The 16,973-nt window shown below is 42.6% G+C and overlaps 1 protein-coding gene across 1 annotated transcript in view; it reads right to left on the bottom strand.

Moving 5' to 3' along the window:
- Nucleotides 1-16,973, bottom strand: part of LOC139759973 (hemolymph clottable protein-like) — a 48,468-nt gene that overhangs the window by 15,551 nt on the left and 15,944 nt on the right. The window contains exons 15-28 of the mRNA XM_071682693.1: nucleotides 16,756-16,961; nucleotides 16,226-16,331; nucleotides 15,928-16,041; nucleotides 14,617-14,742; nucleotides 13,696-13,795; nucleotides 12,852-12,988; nucleotides 12,405-12,505; nucleotides 10,648-10,825; nucleotides 10,110-10,232; nucleotides 7,739-7,836; nucleotides 5,521-5,627; nucleotides 2,933-3,054; nucleotides 1,044-1,134; nucleotides 81-277 (exon numbers count right to left, since the gene is read on the bottom strand). Coding sequence (XP_071538794.1) covers nucleotides 81-277; nucleotides 1,044-1,134; nucleotides 2,933-3,054; nucleotides 5,521-5,627; nucleotides 7,739-7,836; nucleotides 10,110-10,232; nucleotides 10,648-10,825; nucleotides 12,405-12,505; nucleotides 12,852-12,988; nucleotides 13,696-13,795; nucleotides 14,617-14,742; nucleotides 15,928-16,041; nucleotides 16,226-16,331; nucleotides 16,756-16,961 — 1,806 coding nt within the window. The remainder of the gene's footprint in view (nucleotides 1-80; nucleotides 278-1,043; nucleotides 1,135-2,932; nucleotides 3,055-5,520; nucleotides 5,628-7,738; nucleotides 7,837-10,109; nucleotides 10,233-10,647; nucleotides 10,826-12,404; nucleotides 12,506-12,851; nucleotides 12,989-13,695; nucleotides 13,796-14,616; nucleotides 14,743-15,927; nucleotides 16,042-16,225; nucleotides 16,332-16,755; nucleotides 16,962-16,973) is intronic.

Genomic DNA, 16,973 nt, shown 5'->3' on the forward strand with positions numbered 1-16,973 from the left:
TATATATATATTCACTTGTAGTCTCTATATCTGTGTTTCAGTCTGTGTTGTCTGTTTCTAACGAAGACAAGACATCTTACCACTTGAGGCTGTCCCAGGAAACCCTCGGGTACGTTCTCCAACAGGGTGAGCTGCAGCTTGGCGAAGGACTGCGCCTGTTCATCGTCGTGAGCTGGTGTCGTCCCTATGATCCAGGTCAGCACGGTCTCATAGCTCCTGGTTGGTTCGCCATGCACTTCCACCCTGACGCTAACTGTCTCCACCGACCCTCCTGAGACTGTAAGTTCAAGTGAAATGTTAACACGAGTCCAGACTGATGACTGGAAACCCTAATTGTGAGACACTTAGTCAATTGACAGAATGAAACCTCTGGAGAGGAGGATATACTTTGAACAAGGTATATAAAGTTCATAAGAGTGCATTTCCATTGCTTAAGCTTGTGTTGCTCATGGGCGAGACAAAAGTGCAATGCCGATAGGGATCACGTGAAAGAGGGTTCACATGAATAAGACATTCCAATGAGATCGGCAGAAAGGGAGTATTTTGACGTACGAGGGTTCTAACAAACCCGGATCATGTAGAGACCACATCGCGAGGAGAAAGAATAGCGCAAGCAGGAAGATCCAGAGGTTATCACAACCAGTGAGACGTCAACGCAGCGAGTTCTTGGAGAGATGCCACGAAAGGAGAACCAAGTCTTATACCACAACAGCTTTTGGAGAGAGAGAGAGAGAGAGAGAGAGAGAGAGAGAGAGAGAGAGAGAGAGAGAGAGAGAGAGAGAGAGAATAAAAGAAAGCATAACAGCAAAAAATTGAGTTTAGTATACTAGGGACAAAGAGCAACGGACGGACGGGAATGATAACACGAGAGTTGGGGAACAACTGAACACAAGAGGAATGATGAATGAGACTGACACAAATTTGAATCCCTCGAGTTTTTGGTAATAAAGTAGAATACAACAATCTACGAAACGGGTCGGTCATGGGAAGCCGAGGACAACCATGACCCATAGAACTGAGGAAGAAATGTGCATCACACTTACCAGGTAGGAACTCCTGTTGCAGTTTGGAGATGATTGCTCGGCTCTGGCTGGTCTGTTCTACTTGGAACGTGTCTACTTCGTGGAACTCTTGCTGTGTGGATAGTCAAGAATCTTAGATGTCAGGTACGTAATAAGTAATACTTGTGAGGGTGCATATCAGCTGACATATTTCATTCTTGTGTCTCCCCTGATGATGTGATCATTACACGAAAGTACTCTTGGGAACTTATCGTCTTTCATTTCCCCGTGGACTCATGTATATATATATATATATATATATATATATATATATATATATATATATATATATACATATATATATTTCCGCTGTCTCCCGCGTTTGCGAGGTAACGCAAGGAAACAGACGAAAGAAATGGCACAACCCACCCCCATACACATGTATATACATACGTCCACACACGCAAATATACATACCTACACAGCTTTCCATGGTTTACCCCAGACGCTTCACATGCCCTGATTCAATCCACTGACAGCACGTCAACCCCGGTATACCACATCGATCCAATTCACTCTATTCCTTGCCCTCCTTTAACCCTCCTGCATGTTCAGGCCCCGATCACACAAAATCTTTTTCACTCCATCTTTCCACCTCCAATTTGGTCTCCGACTTCTCCTCGTTCCCTCCACCTCCGACACACACACACATATATATATTATATATATATATATATATATCTTGATCGTTCCCCGCATTAGCGCATTAGCTCCAAGAACAGACAAAGGCCACTCTCGCTTATACCCATTCCCCAGTTGTCGCGTGCAATGCTCCGAAACCACAGCTCCTTGTCCTCTATGTATGATCGCCGTTTCCATCGTTAACCAAGTAGTGGCAGGGACGGAAGAAGAATGGACACATCCGCTCACATCCATTCTCTAGCTGTCATGTGTAATGCACCGAAAACCATATCTCCCTATCCACAACCAGGCCCCACACACCTTTTCATGGCTTATTCCTGACGCTTCACGTGCTCTGGTTCAGTCCATTGACAACACGTCGATCCCAGTATACCACATCATTCCAACTCACTCTACCCCGTACACGTCTCTCAAGCTCCGGTATGTTCAGGCCCCGATCATTAAAATCTTTTTCACTTCATCCTTTCATCTCCAATTTGACCACCTCGTTCTCCTTGTTCCCTCCACCTCTGACACATATCTTTGTCAACCTTTCCTCACTCAGTCTCCATATGCCCTAACCATTTCAACACACCCTCTTCTGCTCTCTCAATCACTCTCTTATTACCACACATCTCTCTTACGCTTTCATTACTTACTCGATCAAATCACCTCACACCACAAATTCTCCTCAAACATTTCGCTCCCAACATATCCACTCTCCTCCGCACAACCTTATCTGTTACCCATGCCTCGCATCCACATGAAAGTTGAGAAAACTGACCCTTCAAACATACCCATTGTTGCACTCCGAGATAACGTTCTCATTTTCCACACATTTTTCTAAACTCCAAGAATCTTCGCCCCCTTCCCCACCCTATGACTTACTTCAATGGTTTCATTCGTAGCCATGTCTTCTCCCAGATATCTAAAACATTTCCCTTCCTCCACCACCTGAGTTTCATATTACCAGCTCATCCTTATGTTCTGGTTCCTTCATATAAAACAAACCTTATGAATAGATCCTATAACCTTCATGAACCAGGACTTGGGAACCAACCTGGTATATCCTACATGAGCTAGGACTCAGGAACCCACCTGGTATATCCTACATGAGCTAGGACTCAGGAACCCACCTGGTATATCCTACATGAGCTAAGACTCAGGAACCCACCTGGTATATCCTACATGAGCTAGGACTCAGGAACCCTCCTGGTATATCCTACATGAGCTAGGACTCAGGAACCCACCTGGCCGCTCGATGATATCTGGGAGAAATCAGAAAAGTCGACATCCGCCTTCCCCTGGGTCTCCTGGCCCAGGTCTTGGAAGGTCTGCTCTACCTCAATATTTGCCGATTTCTTCAGCGTCTCTGTCGGGTTAAAACAAAAAGAATAGAATATAGTTATATAGCGCTGTCACACCAGCTCTCCAGGTGTACCTATCCACCAGCCTTGATCAGTAAATATTCTTCTTCACTCCAGCCATCCAGCTCCAATTGGATCACCCAGTTGTTCTTGTAACCCTTCACCTCTGACACATATGCCTTCCTTGTCATGCTTTCTTCACTCATGCTCTCCATATTTCCAAAAGATATCAACACATCCTCTCCTACTCTCTCAACCGTGTATTATATATATATATATATATATATATATATATATATATATATATATATATATATATATATATATATTGCTTTGTCGCTGTCTCCCGCGTTTGCGAGGTAGCGCAAGGAAACAGACGAAAGAAATGGCCCAACCCACCCCCATACACATGTATATACGTACGTCCACACACGCAAATATACATACCTACACAGCTTTCCATGGTTTTCCCCAGACGCTTCACATGCCCTGATTGAATCCACTGACAGCACGTCAAGCCCGGTATACCACATCGATCCAATTCACTCTATTCCTTGCCCTCCTTTCACCCTCCTGCATGTTCAGGCCCCGATCACACAAAATCTTTTTCACTCCATCTTTCCACCTCCAATTTGGTCTCCCACTTCTCCTCGTTCCCTCCACCTCCGACACATATATCCTCTTGGTCAATCTTTCCTCACTCATTCTCTCCATGTGACCAAACCATTTCAAAACACCCTCTTCTGCTCTCTCAACCACGCTCTTTTTATTTCCACACATCTCTCTTACCGTTACATTACTTACTCGATCAAACCACCTCACACCACATGTTGTCCTCAAACATCTCATTTCCAGCACATCCACCCTCCTGCGCACAACTCTATCCATAGACCACGCCTCGCAACCATACATCATTGTTGGAACAACTATTCCTTCAAACATACCCATTTTTGCTTTCCGAGATAATGTTCTCGACTTCCACACATTCTCAAGACTTCCAGGATTTTCGCCCCCTCCCCCACCCTATGATTCACTTCCGCTTCCATGGTTCCATCCGATGCCAGATCCACTCCCAGATATCTAAAACACTTCACTTCCTCCAGTTTTTCTCCATTCAAACTTACCTCCCAATTGACTTGACCCTCAACCCTACTGTACCTAATAACCTTGCTCTTATTCACATTTACTCTTAACTTTCTTCTTTCACACACTTCACCAAACTCAGTCACCAGCTTCTGCAGTTTCTCACATGAATCAGCCACCAGCGCTGTATCATCAGCGAACAGCAACTGACTCACTTCCCAAGCTCTCTCATCCACAACAGACTGCATACTTGCCCCTCTTTCCAAAACTCTTGCATTCACCTCCCTAACAACCCCATCCATAAACAAATTAAACAACCATGGAGACATCACACACCCCTGCCGCAAACCTGCATTCACTGAGAACCAATCACTTCCTCTCTTCCTACACGTACACATGCCTTACATCCTCGATAAAAACTTTTCACTGCTTCTAACAACTTGCCCCCCACACCATATATCCTTAGTACCTTCCACAGAGCATCTCTATCAACTCTATCATATGCCTTCTCCAGATCCATAAATACTACATTCAAATCCATTTGCTTTTCTAAGTATTTCTCATATACATTCTTCAAAGCAAACACCTGATCCACACATCCTCTACCACTTCTGAAACCACACTGCTCTTCCCCAATCTGATGCTCTGTACATGCCTTCACCCTCTCAACCAATACACCTCCCATACAATTTACCAGCAATACTCAACAAACTTATACCTCTGTAATTTGAGCACTCACTCTTATCCCCTTTGCCTTTGTACAATGGCACTATGCAAGCATTCCGCCAATCCTCAGGCACCTCACCATGAGTCATACATACATTAAATAACCTTACCAACCAGTCAACAATACAGTCACCCCCTTTTTTAATTAATTCCACTGCAATACCATCCAAACCTACTGCCCTGCCGGCTTTCATCTTCCGCAAAGCTTTTACTACCTCTTCTCTGTTTACCAAATCATTTTCCCTAACCCTCTCACTTTGCACACCACCTCGACCAAAACACCCTATATCTGCCACTTCTATCATCAAACACATTCAACAAACCTTCAAAATACTCACTCCATCTCCTTCTCACATCACCACTACTTGTTATCACCTCCCCATTAGCCCCCTTCACTGAAGTTCCCATTTGCTCCCTTGTCTTACGCACTTTATTTACCTCCTTCCAGAACATCTTTTTATTCTCCCTAAAATTTAATGATACTCTCTCACCCCAACCCTCATTTGCCCTGTTTTTCACCTCTTGCACCTTTCTCTTGACCTCCTGCCTCTTTCTTTTATGCATCTCCCACTCACTTGTGTGTGTATATATATATATATATATATAATTACATAGTTATCAAGGAGGTGATTATTCGAGTAAGAAAGTCACCTGTCGCTTACCATATGCCATGATGATGGTGATGCTCTTGGTGGAGGAGGATTGTGGGTTAAACAAAATGCGATAATTCCAAGTCTTGTATGAGGGGATGAAGAGAGATGTCACATCCCTGAAATGTAAACGTTTTATTCTGATGCGTTCTTAATAAAAAAAAAAAAAAAAAAAGTAAGCAAGTTCGTGGCCCATGATCAAAACACTGTCATTATGATGTTGAAAATCGATAATCTCAATTGATTTCTCATTAGTTAGTAACTATAAGCGCCGGGAAACAGACTTAGAAAGACACCCACTGACTTACATATAAACTTATGCATAAATACAAAAATATAGATATACCACATATAAATATGTATACATGTCCATATTCATATTTGCTTGCCTTCATCTATTATAGACGCTACCACGCCCCACAGGAAACTACAAAAATGCATGAATGGAAACAAAAAAGATAACATATACATTCTCTTCTTTTCCCCTCGAAACCCGATCGCTGCCTCTTGCATCCGCAAGGTAGCGCCCGGAAACAAAGGAAGAAAGGCAATATCCGCTCACATTCATTCTCTAGCTGTCTTGTATAATGCACCGAAACCGTAGCTCCCTATCCACATCCAGGCCCCATGTATATTCCCACGGTTTACCTCGCGCGTTTCATAAGCCCTGATTCAGTCCATTGACAACACGTCGAACCGAGCATAACATATCGTTCCAATTCAATATCCCGTGCACGCCTTTCACCCTCCTGTATGTTCAGGCCCCGATCGCTCAAAATCTTTTTCACTCCATCTTTCCATCTCCAATTTGGTCTCCCGGTTCCCGTTTGTTCTCTTGTTTTTTCGCACATTTACCTCCTTCCAATATGTCTGTTCATTCTCTCTAAAGTTTCATGATACTCTCTCAACCCAACTCTTATTTGCTCACTTTTTCAACTCCTGCACCTTTCTCTTGACCTCCTGCCACTTAATCCTATACATATTTCAATAATTTGCACTCCTTTCCTCTAATTGCCTCCCAAGCGCCTCTCTTACTTCTATTTCTCTTTCACTAACAGCTTTCCTTCATCCCACCACTCACTATCTTTTCTAATCTGCCCTCCTCCCATCTTTCGTATGCCAAATGCATCTCTTGCTCATGCTGTCACTGCTTCCCTGAATACCTTCCATTCCTCAGCCACATTTACCTCCTTCCAATTCTAAACTCAATCTCTCCTGGTACTTCACACAAATGTCCTTCCAGGATCATTTATTCTCAACACACTCTTCTCCCCAACATCGTCTCCTCTCTATCGAAACCCTCTACAAATCTTCACCCTTGCCTCCACAAGATAGTGAATCAGACGTCCCATCAGCTGCCCTTCGGCACATTTACATTCAAGTATCTCTCTTTCACACGCTGATCAATCAATACTTAATCTAATAACGCTAGTTGACCATCTTTCCTGCTCACATACATACACTTGTGTATATCTCTCTTTTTAAACTAGGTACTCACAATCACGAGTCTTTTTTTCAGCACACAACTCCACAAGCTCTTCACTTTTTCCATTCACAACACTGAACACCCCATACGAACCAATTATACCCTCAACAGCCACATTACTCACCGTCGCATTTAGATCAACCATCACTAATACCCGGTCTCCCAAAAGACTTGCGTCTCATGATCCTTTTTCTCATAGCCAGGTACATAAGCACCAGTAATCGCCCATCTCTCACCACCCACTTTCAGTTTTACACGCATCAATCTAGAATTTACTTTCTTCCATTCTGTCACATACTCCCACTACTCCTGCCTTAGAAGTAGTGCTACTCGTTCCTTAGCTCTTGTCCTCTCACCAACCCTTGACTTTACTCACAAGACATTTCCAACCCATTCTTTCCCTTCACCCTTGAGTTTCGTTTCACTCAGAACCAGAACTTCCTTGTTTCTTTCCTCGAACATAATAATGATCTCTCGTCTCAACATGGCTACATCCACATACATTCAGTACCCCAAGCTGAGTCTTCAAGGAGAATGAGCACTCCCCGCATGACTCCTTGTTTCTTCTTCTCAAAAAATTGAAATACAAGAAGGGGAGGGTTTCCAACTTCCCGCTCCCGCCTCCTGTAGTCACCATCCATGACATGTAGGAAATATGAAGGTAGAATTCGTTCTCCCCTACCCAGGGATGATATATAAAGACAAAGACATAAAGACATCCTATGTGACGGCAAGTATCCTTACCCGAGGAATAGATCTATGTCAACAGGGAAATCGATGTCGCCTGACCAGATGGTTTCCACGTCAAGTCCCACCACAGCCGGAAGAGGGCGATTATGTCGCTGCCGAGGGAGGGAAGACCAAGGGATCAGTTATGTGGTAGTAACAGGTATTATTAATGACTCTATGGCTTTTCCTACATTCATTTATATATCTTAAGCATAACAATATATATATATATATATATATATATATATATATATATATATATATATATATATATATATATTTTCATACTATTCGCCATTTCCCGCGTAGCGAGGTAGCGTCAAGAACAGAGGACTGGGCCCTTGAGGGAATACCCTCACCTAGCCCCCTTCTATGTTCCTTCTTTTGGAAAATTAAAAAAAAAAAAAAAAACCAAGAGGGGAGGATTTCCAGCCCCCCGCTCCCTTCCCTTTTAGTCGCCTTCTACGACACGCAGGGTTCCCATTGTTCCCTCCACCTCTGACACATACATTCTGTCAACCCATTCTCAATCATTCTCTCCATATGTCCAAACAATTTCAACACACCCTCTTTTGTTCTCTCAACCACACTCTTTTTATTACCACACATATCTCTTACCCTTTCATTAGTCACTCGATCAAACCACCTCACACCACATATTGTCCTCAAATATTTCATTTCCAACACTTACACCCTACTCCGCACAACCCTATCTATAGCCCACGCCTCGCAGCCATGTAATGATGTTGCAAATACTATTCCTTCCAACATACTTATTTTTGCTTTCCAAGATAACATCCTCTCTTCTCACACATTCTTCATCGCTCCCAGAATCTTCACTCCCTCTCCTACCCTATGACACACTTCCATCTCCATGGTTCCATTCGCTGCAAAGTCCACTCCCAGATATCCAAAAAACTTCACTTCCTCCAAGTTTTCTCTAGACTCACTTCCCAACTAACTTGTCTCTCAACCCTGCTGAACCTGATAACCTTGCTCATATTCACATTTACTCTCAAATTTCTCCTTTCACACACTTTACCAAACTCAGTCACCAACTTCTACAATTTCTCACTTGAATCGGCCATCATTGCTGTATCATCGGCGAAACAACATCCGACTCACTTCCCAGGCCATTTCATTCTCAACGAACCGCATACTCGCCCCTTAAAACTATTGCATTTACCTCCCTAACAAGCCCATCCATAAAGAAATTAAACAACCATGGGGACATCACGCACCCCTGCCGCAGACAGACATTCACTGAGAACCAATCACTTTCCTCTCTTCCTATATATACTTATGCTTTACACCCTTGACAAAAACTTTTCACTGCTTCTAGCAACTTACTTCCCACACCATATACTCTGAAGACCTTCCACAAAGCACCTCTATCCACCCTGTCATATGCCTTCTCCAGATCCATAGATGCCACTTGCAAATCCATCCGTTTCTCTAAGTATACCTTACACACATTCTTCAAAGCAAACATGTGATCCACACAACCTCTGCCACTTCTGAAACCACACTGCTCCTCCCCAATCTGATGCTCAGTACGTGCCTTCACCCTCTCAATCAATACCCTTTCATACACTTTTCCAGGAATACTCAGCAAACTTGTGACTGTTGTTTGAACACTCACCTTACTCCCTTTGCCTTTATATAATTGTGCTACACATGCATTCTGTCAAACTTCAGGCATTTCATGCTTCATACATACATTGAATATCCTTACCAATCAATCAACAACACAATCACCAATTTTCTCGATAGATTCAACTGCAATACCATCTAAACCCGCCGCCTTCCGGATTTCATCTTCCGCACGGCTTTCACTACCTCTTCTCTCTTCACCAAACCATTCTCCCTGACGCTTTCACTCCACACACCACCCTGACCAAAACACCCTACATCTGCCACTCTATCATCACACACATTCAATAAACATTCAATATGCTCACTCCATCTTCTCACTTCATCTCTACCATCTATCACACCTAACCCACCCACCTACCTGCCACCTTAACCGATGTTCCCATTTGTTCTCTCATCTTACGCACGTTATTTACCTCCTCCTAAAACATCTTTTCATTATCCCTAAAGTTTAATGATACTTTCTCACCCCAACTCTCATTTGCCCTCTTTTTTAACTCTTGCACCTTCCTCTTGACCTCCTGCCGCTTTATCTTGTACATCTCCCAGTCATTTGAGCTCCTTCCTTGCAAGTATCATCCAAACGCCTCGCTTTTCTCTCTCACGAACAACTTTAGTCCTTCATTCCACCACTCACTACCCTTTCTAAGTTTCCCACCTTCCACCTTTCTCATGCCATATGCTTCTCTTGCACATGCCATCACTGCTTCCCCCAATACGTCCCATTCCTCACCATGTAGAGCTCTGTGTCGGCGAGCAAGACCTTCTTGTAGGTATGATGGGCGTGGTTGATAGAGGTAGGGAAGGGCCCAGCCAAGAGGGTGTAAGGGTGGTTGTGACTCCTCAGGATCTCCACCTGAAACACACGGTTCATCCACTTATAAAACTCGTCACCAATCCGATAGATCTCCAAGTGTTGCTTGCTGGGTCCTGCCCCCTCACAGTGGGTGGGAAGTGTTGCTTGCTGGGTCCTGCCTCCTCACAGTGGGTAAGTTATAATGTTCACATTGGGCAAACTACAGTGGGATATAGTCTACTGGGGCGGACGCTGCTGCTGCTGCTGGGTCGTTTATCAGAACTGTACATCAGGAGAATGTGTGTGTGTCTATACCACTCACCACCAACACACGGATAAATGAAATGAAGAATTCAGAATCCCTAAATAAATCAAGAAAATATTCCAGAAAATATATACACTTTTCGTTTACAAATGTCCTCATTTTTCATTCCTATGTGAAATGTTGGCGTCTGTACTCCATCTCACAACCTACCGTCTGTGTAGCAAGGGGTTCGACGGTAAATCGCAGTACTTTGTGGGCCACATCCACGCTGCCGTGGAGATGGACAGGCAGCAATAAGGAGAAGATGTTGTGCGTACCAGCCCCGACGGCGAACTTCTGAGACCAAGGGAGTAACGTCCTAGCCTCCAGGATGCTATCAGAGCTCACGCTGGTGACGGAGGAGAAGAGTGAGGTTAGGTACGGTCGCCCAATATGAGGTATATACACTCATCCCCCAAGTGCTGGAAGGCACGAAATTCAGGTAAGACAGCGTGATACTTGACCTGACCCTTAACAGTCAGGTCAAAGGCCATGAACTCATACCCTTCAGTTGTACCATCGTGCTCAAGCGTCATGCCGTCAGCCTACAAGATTGGAATGACAATAGACTAATGACTTGTAAGTACAAATGAGTGATATATATATATATATATATATATATATATATATATATATATATATATATATATGAGAGATGGGGTGAAAGAGTATCATCAAACTAAGAAAAGATGTTTGGAATGAGGCAGATAACGTGTGTAAGACAAAACAAATGAAAACATCGGTGAAGGGGGCAAGGGGGGAAATAACAGGTATTGATGAAGCGAGGAGGAGATAGAGTGAGGATTTTGAAGTTTAGTTGATAGTGTTTGATGATAGAGTTGCAGATGTAGTGTGTTTTGGTCGAGGTGGTATGCGAAGTGAGAGAGTCAGGGAGAGTGGCTTGGTGAAGAGAGAAGAGGTGGTGAAAGCCTTGCGGAAAATGAAATCCGACAAGGCGGCGGGACTGCAGTTTGATTTATTAAGAAAGTAGTTGACTGTGTTGCTGATTGGTTGGTAAGGATATTCATTATATGTATGGATCATGGTGAAGTGCCTGAGGATTGGCGGAATGCATGTATAGTACCATTGTAGGGGATAAAGGTGGTTCCCACTTAAGGTAGGTCTGCGGCAAAGGTGTGTGTTGTCCCTATGGTTGATTAATTTGTTTATGGATGGGGTGGTTAGGGAGGTGAATGCAAGAGTTTGGGAGAGAGGGGCAAGTATGCAGTCTGTTGGGGACGAGAGGGCCAAGGAAGCGAGTCAGTTATTGCTCGCCGATGATACAGCACTGGTGACCGATTAGCGCGAGAAACTGTGGAATTTCGTAACAATCTGAAAAAGTGTATGAAAGGAGAGAGTTGAGAGTATATGTTAATAGGAGCAAGATATTAGGTTCAGCAGGGTTGAGGGGCTAGTTAATTTGGATGAGAGTTTAAATGAAGAAAATTGGAGGAAGTGAAGCGGTTTAGATTTCTTGGAATGGGCTTAGCAGCAAATGGAACCATGGAAGTAAGTCATAAGGTGGGGGAGGTGCCGAAGGTTCCGGGAGCCATGAAGAATGTGTGGAAAGAGAGAACGTTATCTCGGAGAGCGAAAATGGGTATTTTTCAAGGAATAGTTCTAACATTCATGGTTGCGAGGAATGGGCTATAGATAGGGCTGTACGGAGGAGAGTGGATGTGTTGGAAATGAAATGTTTGAGGACAATATGTGGTGTGAAGTGGTTTGATCGAGTAAGTAATGAAAGGGTAAAATATGTGTGATAAAAAGTGTGTAGTTGAGAGAGCAGAAGAGGGCGTGTTAAAATATATATATATATAGGTCCCCAGGGACGTATATATATATATATATATATATATATATATATATATATATATATATATGTCTATGTGTGTGTGTGTGTGTGTGTGAGAGAAATTGCAACATACTCATTTGTGAGGCTTAAGCTGCTCTTTATCTTCTTCGGTGCTGATGGTTGGACAGGGATATTGTACTCCATATTTATCCAAAAGGCGTATTGCTCGGCATACTGTTGAGAAAGAAAGTCCTTCGTTAGCAATGTTCATCGTAGAGTTCAGTTTTCTGTGATGAATTAGTTTGAGAGTAGAGACCCGCGTGTGTCGTGAACATTATCTTAGTGTGACAAAAATACAGATGACCTTGATTTCATATATGCTCAGAAAATCTATTCTTATCTTTATCATATATCAAGAACATCTTTTTTTCTCTGATACACAAAGACATGACAAATTATTCTTCTGCGGATCTAAGAGATGAAGCAGCTACTCGTATGGTATATTTTTGATAGTTTTCGAGTACTGTGTAATCGAGAACCATGGAAGGGAGGGAGTGAGGGAGTTAGGGCGCCAACCAACCTTGATCAAGATGGGGAGACCGACGTCCGTGGGTAGTGCGATGGTAGAGTCGACGTCTCGCCAGAAGGTTGGAACACTCAGTTCGGAGTGGTAAGCGCCGTAGAAACTCGTGTCGGGGGAGAAGTAGGTCGCCGTTTCTGCAAGATTATGGTGGCTTTAATCACGCATATTGTGCTACTATAGACACACACACACACACCTCACCCATTTTCCGTGGCAACATTCATTGGGAAATAGAATTCAGCAGCCAGGGACCATAGGAGTGGTTGAAGGTCTTTGTGGTCCAAAAGGGAAGGCGGAGGAACCTTTAGCCACAGAGAAGGACGGTACAACGAGAGATGCCCCGGGATCGAAAAGGCAACCTCGAACTGAGTCGTGATAATAGGATAAACAGGTGACACGCATAGCCAGCCAGCAGTTGCGAGGAGAGAGAGAGAGAGAGAGAGAGAGAGAGAGAGAGAGAAACAAATAGTATAGCAGGATAAGACAAAGGAGGCAGGAACCAACTCTGAAAGGAATATTGTGGACAATGGAAGGTCATTCCTAAAACAAAAATATTCTCATATATATATATATATATATATATATATATATATATATATATATATATATATATATATATATATATATATATATATTCATACTATTCGCCATTTCCCGCGATAGCGAGGTAGCGTTAAGAACAGAGGACTGGGCCTTTGAGGGAATACCCTCACCTGGCCCCCTTCTCTGTTCCTTCTTTTGGAAAGAAAAAAAGAATTTACCTTATGATTATGATGAAAACCCAGAGGGGTCTTACTCTCAAGAGGATCAATCTTTTCTCGTGATCAACTCTCATACATACCATCAAATATTTTGCCTTGAAGGATCATGTAGACGTTTTGCATCCTTAGCCAAACTGAGAGATTGTGTTCCTTGGTCGGCGGCTGGATTCCTAATTGCCCCTAAGACCACAGAAGGTTAGACTGTGTTAGTCACCAGTTATAAGATATATATATATATATATAAGCAACGCAGTTCATCACTGAACATTTTCCTATTTGTAATCGTAAATACCTTATCTCTTGAGTCCTGAAAGAAAAAAGATTAAAGGTAGATTTTTCTTTTTCTTTTCTCCTCTCTCAGCAGATATTCATATGCTGAGGGCTCTTGGAATATATGAAAAGAACTAAAGACAAAATTCACTGGGTAGTTATAATCAGTGATGCATATTGAAAACAGATTGATTTCATAAGCTCATATTAATACAGTTACTACTACTGCTGCTGCTACCATTGCTATTCTATTGCTACTATTAGTGCTACTTCTACTGCTACTGCTATTGCTACTGGTAATGATGATAATATTACTAGTGATAATGATGGTAATGTTAATAGCAACAGCATTAACAATAATAATTGGTTATGATAATAAGATCGGTAATGATAATAATGATAATGATAAAAACATGTGAACTACAACAATCATAATGGTAATAGTAATAATGATATCAATATGATGATGATAAGAGATAATAATGATAATAAACTGCCTTCCAACCATTTATGACAATAAATTCAAAGACATTACCGATGTAGATGTCATTCATCTATTGTATTAACATAAGGACTGTCATTATACAATGGCTGTGGTTATACACTGGGTGTGGTTACAAACGACTATGGTTACATAATAACGTCCAGATCAAACCTGCATTTCTATATCAAATATTACTCTTAATGTGACACTGACATGAGGAGGAGGAGCAGCAGCAGCAGGGCCTCACCTTGACCTGTTCAAACATTCCAGCAACGATTTCATAGGTATCGCCTTGCCTGGCGTCGCTTGGTGCACTTTTATATATCCCTAAGATTCTCGTGACGTCAGATAGGACATTCTGGTGAAGGAAGATCTGCAAAATGAAAATCCTACGTAAAGATAGGGACTCCAAATTCGTAAATACAGATCTGTTATTTACCACACACACACACACACAGACACACACAGACACACACAGAGGGGTCCCTGTGGTGTGGTGGAGAGCGTTACTGACGATGAGTCACCACAGGGGTCAAACCCTGACGCGTTCAAATCCTGGGTGTGGTAGTCGACCCACACCCAACCCAGGTGTTCACCCTCCCCTCAGGGCTGGCCAACAAACTGGTACTTGGGCTTAGGCTGGGGTGTGTGTCTGTTTGCGCAATAGTACTAATCTCCATCCACCCAAACCATTCTATAACTATCCACCAACCCACAAGTAGATGCCAAAAAAAAAAGATTACTCCTGCCTCACTCTATAGTAATTTCTACTTAAGGGTACCACCATACCTCTAAGGAGCCGGTCTCTCAACTCAGTCTCAAACTCCAACCCTTCAGACATACACCCATCAGAAATTACACTCTCCAGACAAATAGGAGTCAAACTCTCCCACCGACACTCTGTACAACACCCATCACGACAACGCTACACACATACTCCAAGACCTTTCATGCCCACGATGCACTTACCATAAAGAAGATAACCAAGCACCCACTGCTCACTTGCCTTGCACTCCCACACACCATCATAACCTTCATAAGCACAGCAAGAACCTCTTAAGGATAGAAGGGACTCTCTTCTCTTTCACTAACAACCTTACTTCTTCATCCCATCACTCACTACCCTTACTAATCTGCCTACCTCCCACCTTTCTCATGCCACATGCATCCTTTGCGCAAGCCATCACTGCCACCCTGAAAACATACCATCCCTCACCCACTCTCCTCATGTCATTTGCTTTTACCTTTCGCCATTCTACACTCAATATCTCCTGGTACTTCCACACACAAATTTCCTTTCCAAGCTTACTTACCCTCACCACACTCATCTCCCCAACATTCTCTCTTTTTTTCACAGCCTCCACAAGATAGTGATCAGACATCCCTCCAGCTGCCCCTTTCAGCACGTTAACATCCAAAAGTCTCTCTTTTGCACGCCTTTCAATTAACACGTAATCCATATATATATATATATATATATATATATATATATATATATATATATATATAAACACATAAAAATCAAGTAGATAAAAGGAGTGATATTGGAGAAACTTACTCCTGCGTCAAGAGGTAATCCAGTTATCGTGTGATATTGCACTTTGAGAAGAACGTTGGCAGGGAATAGACTCTGTGAGCTGGCCAACCATGCGAAAGCAATTTTGTCTTCCAGCTGCAAAATGTGCAATAGTTAGATCACAGGAAGCGAGCGCACTTTTACTACAGATGTTCAATCACAACATATCATCCATATTCCTCACTAAACGTTTTATTTTTCACTTTGTAATTTCAGAACGGGAGGTGATGTCTCTTGTCGAGACTTGGCAACTACTAAAGAATAGTTGTTATAATCTTACCTCGCAGTTGTAGAAGTACTCATGGAGGAAGGTCAGAGAGGAGTAGGTGAGCGAGTGTGAGGAAGCTGGTTTGACCAAATGGGCTACCTTGGAGGCTTTTTTTGCCCTGAAGAAGAAATTTGGTCTTTTGAAAAACACATTATCAAGACTCTAATCACGTACCATTTGACTCCTGTAATTATTAATTGATCATTCCTATAATTATCAAACGATTATTCCATTTCTTATTTATAATGGACATTACTGTATAATGCCTTGTGTATATGTGGGTATCAATGTTCTTTGATATCAGACCAAAGATGTGGTAGACAAATGAAAACCTTCTCAAAGATGCAGAATATGATGACGGAACCTTACCATAAACAGAGAGTTGCCTTAGACTTTGACTTGCATGAGAACTGGTATATATAATTATCTATCACACACCAACGAAAGATAAAACTAATTACTGATGATAGAAAAGGTTAAGTTCCACGCACCATTTAGATCTGATGATGAGGAAGAAGACTTCAATAAGCTGGGGGACTTACATGGATCCTTTACCACGAGCGAGAGAGGTTATAGCAGTGCTGACAAAGCTAGCCACTTGAGATGAAGGCTCGTGCCAGGTAGAGGTAGCCACACGTTGCCACCAAGTGATGCGCGATTCCCACATGGACATCACTAAGAAAGCCATATTACGAATATGACTGTGCTCGGCCACGTTGTCAAATATTGGACTCAAGAGCATGAACACCTGAAGAAACGA

This window comes from Panulirus ornatus, chromosome 34 (genome assembly GCF_036320965.1).
Source record: "Panulirus ornatus isolate Po-2019 chromosome 34, ASM3632096v1, whole genome shotgun sequence".
Lineage (NCBI taxonomy): Eukaryota > Metazoa > Arthropoda > Malacostraca > Decapoda > Palinuridae > Panulirus > Panulirus ornatus.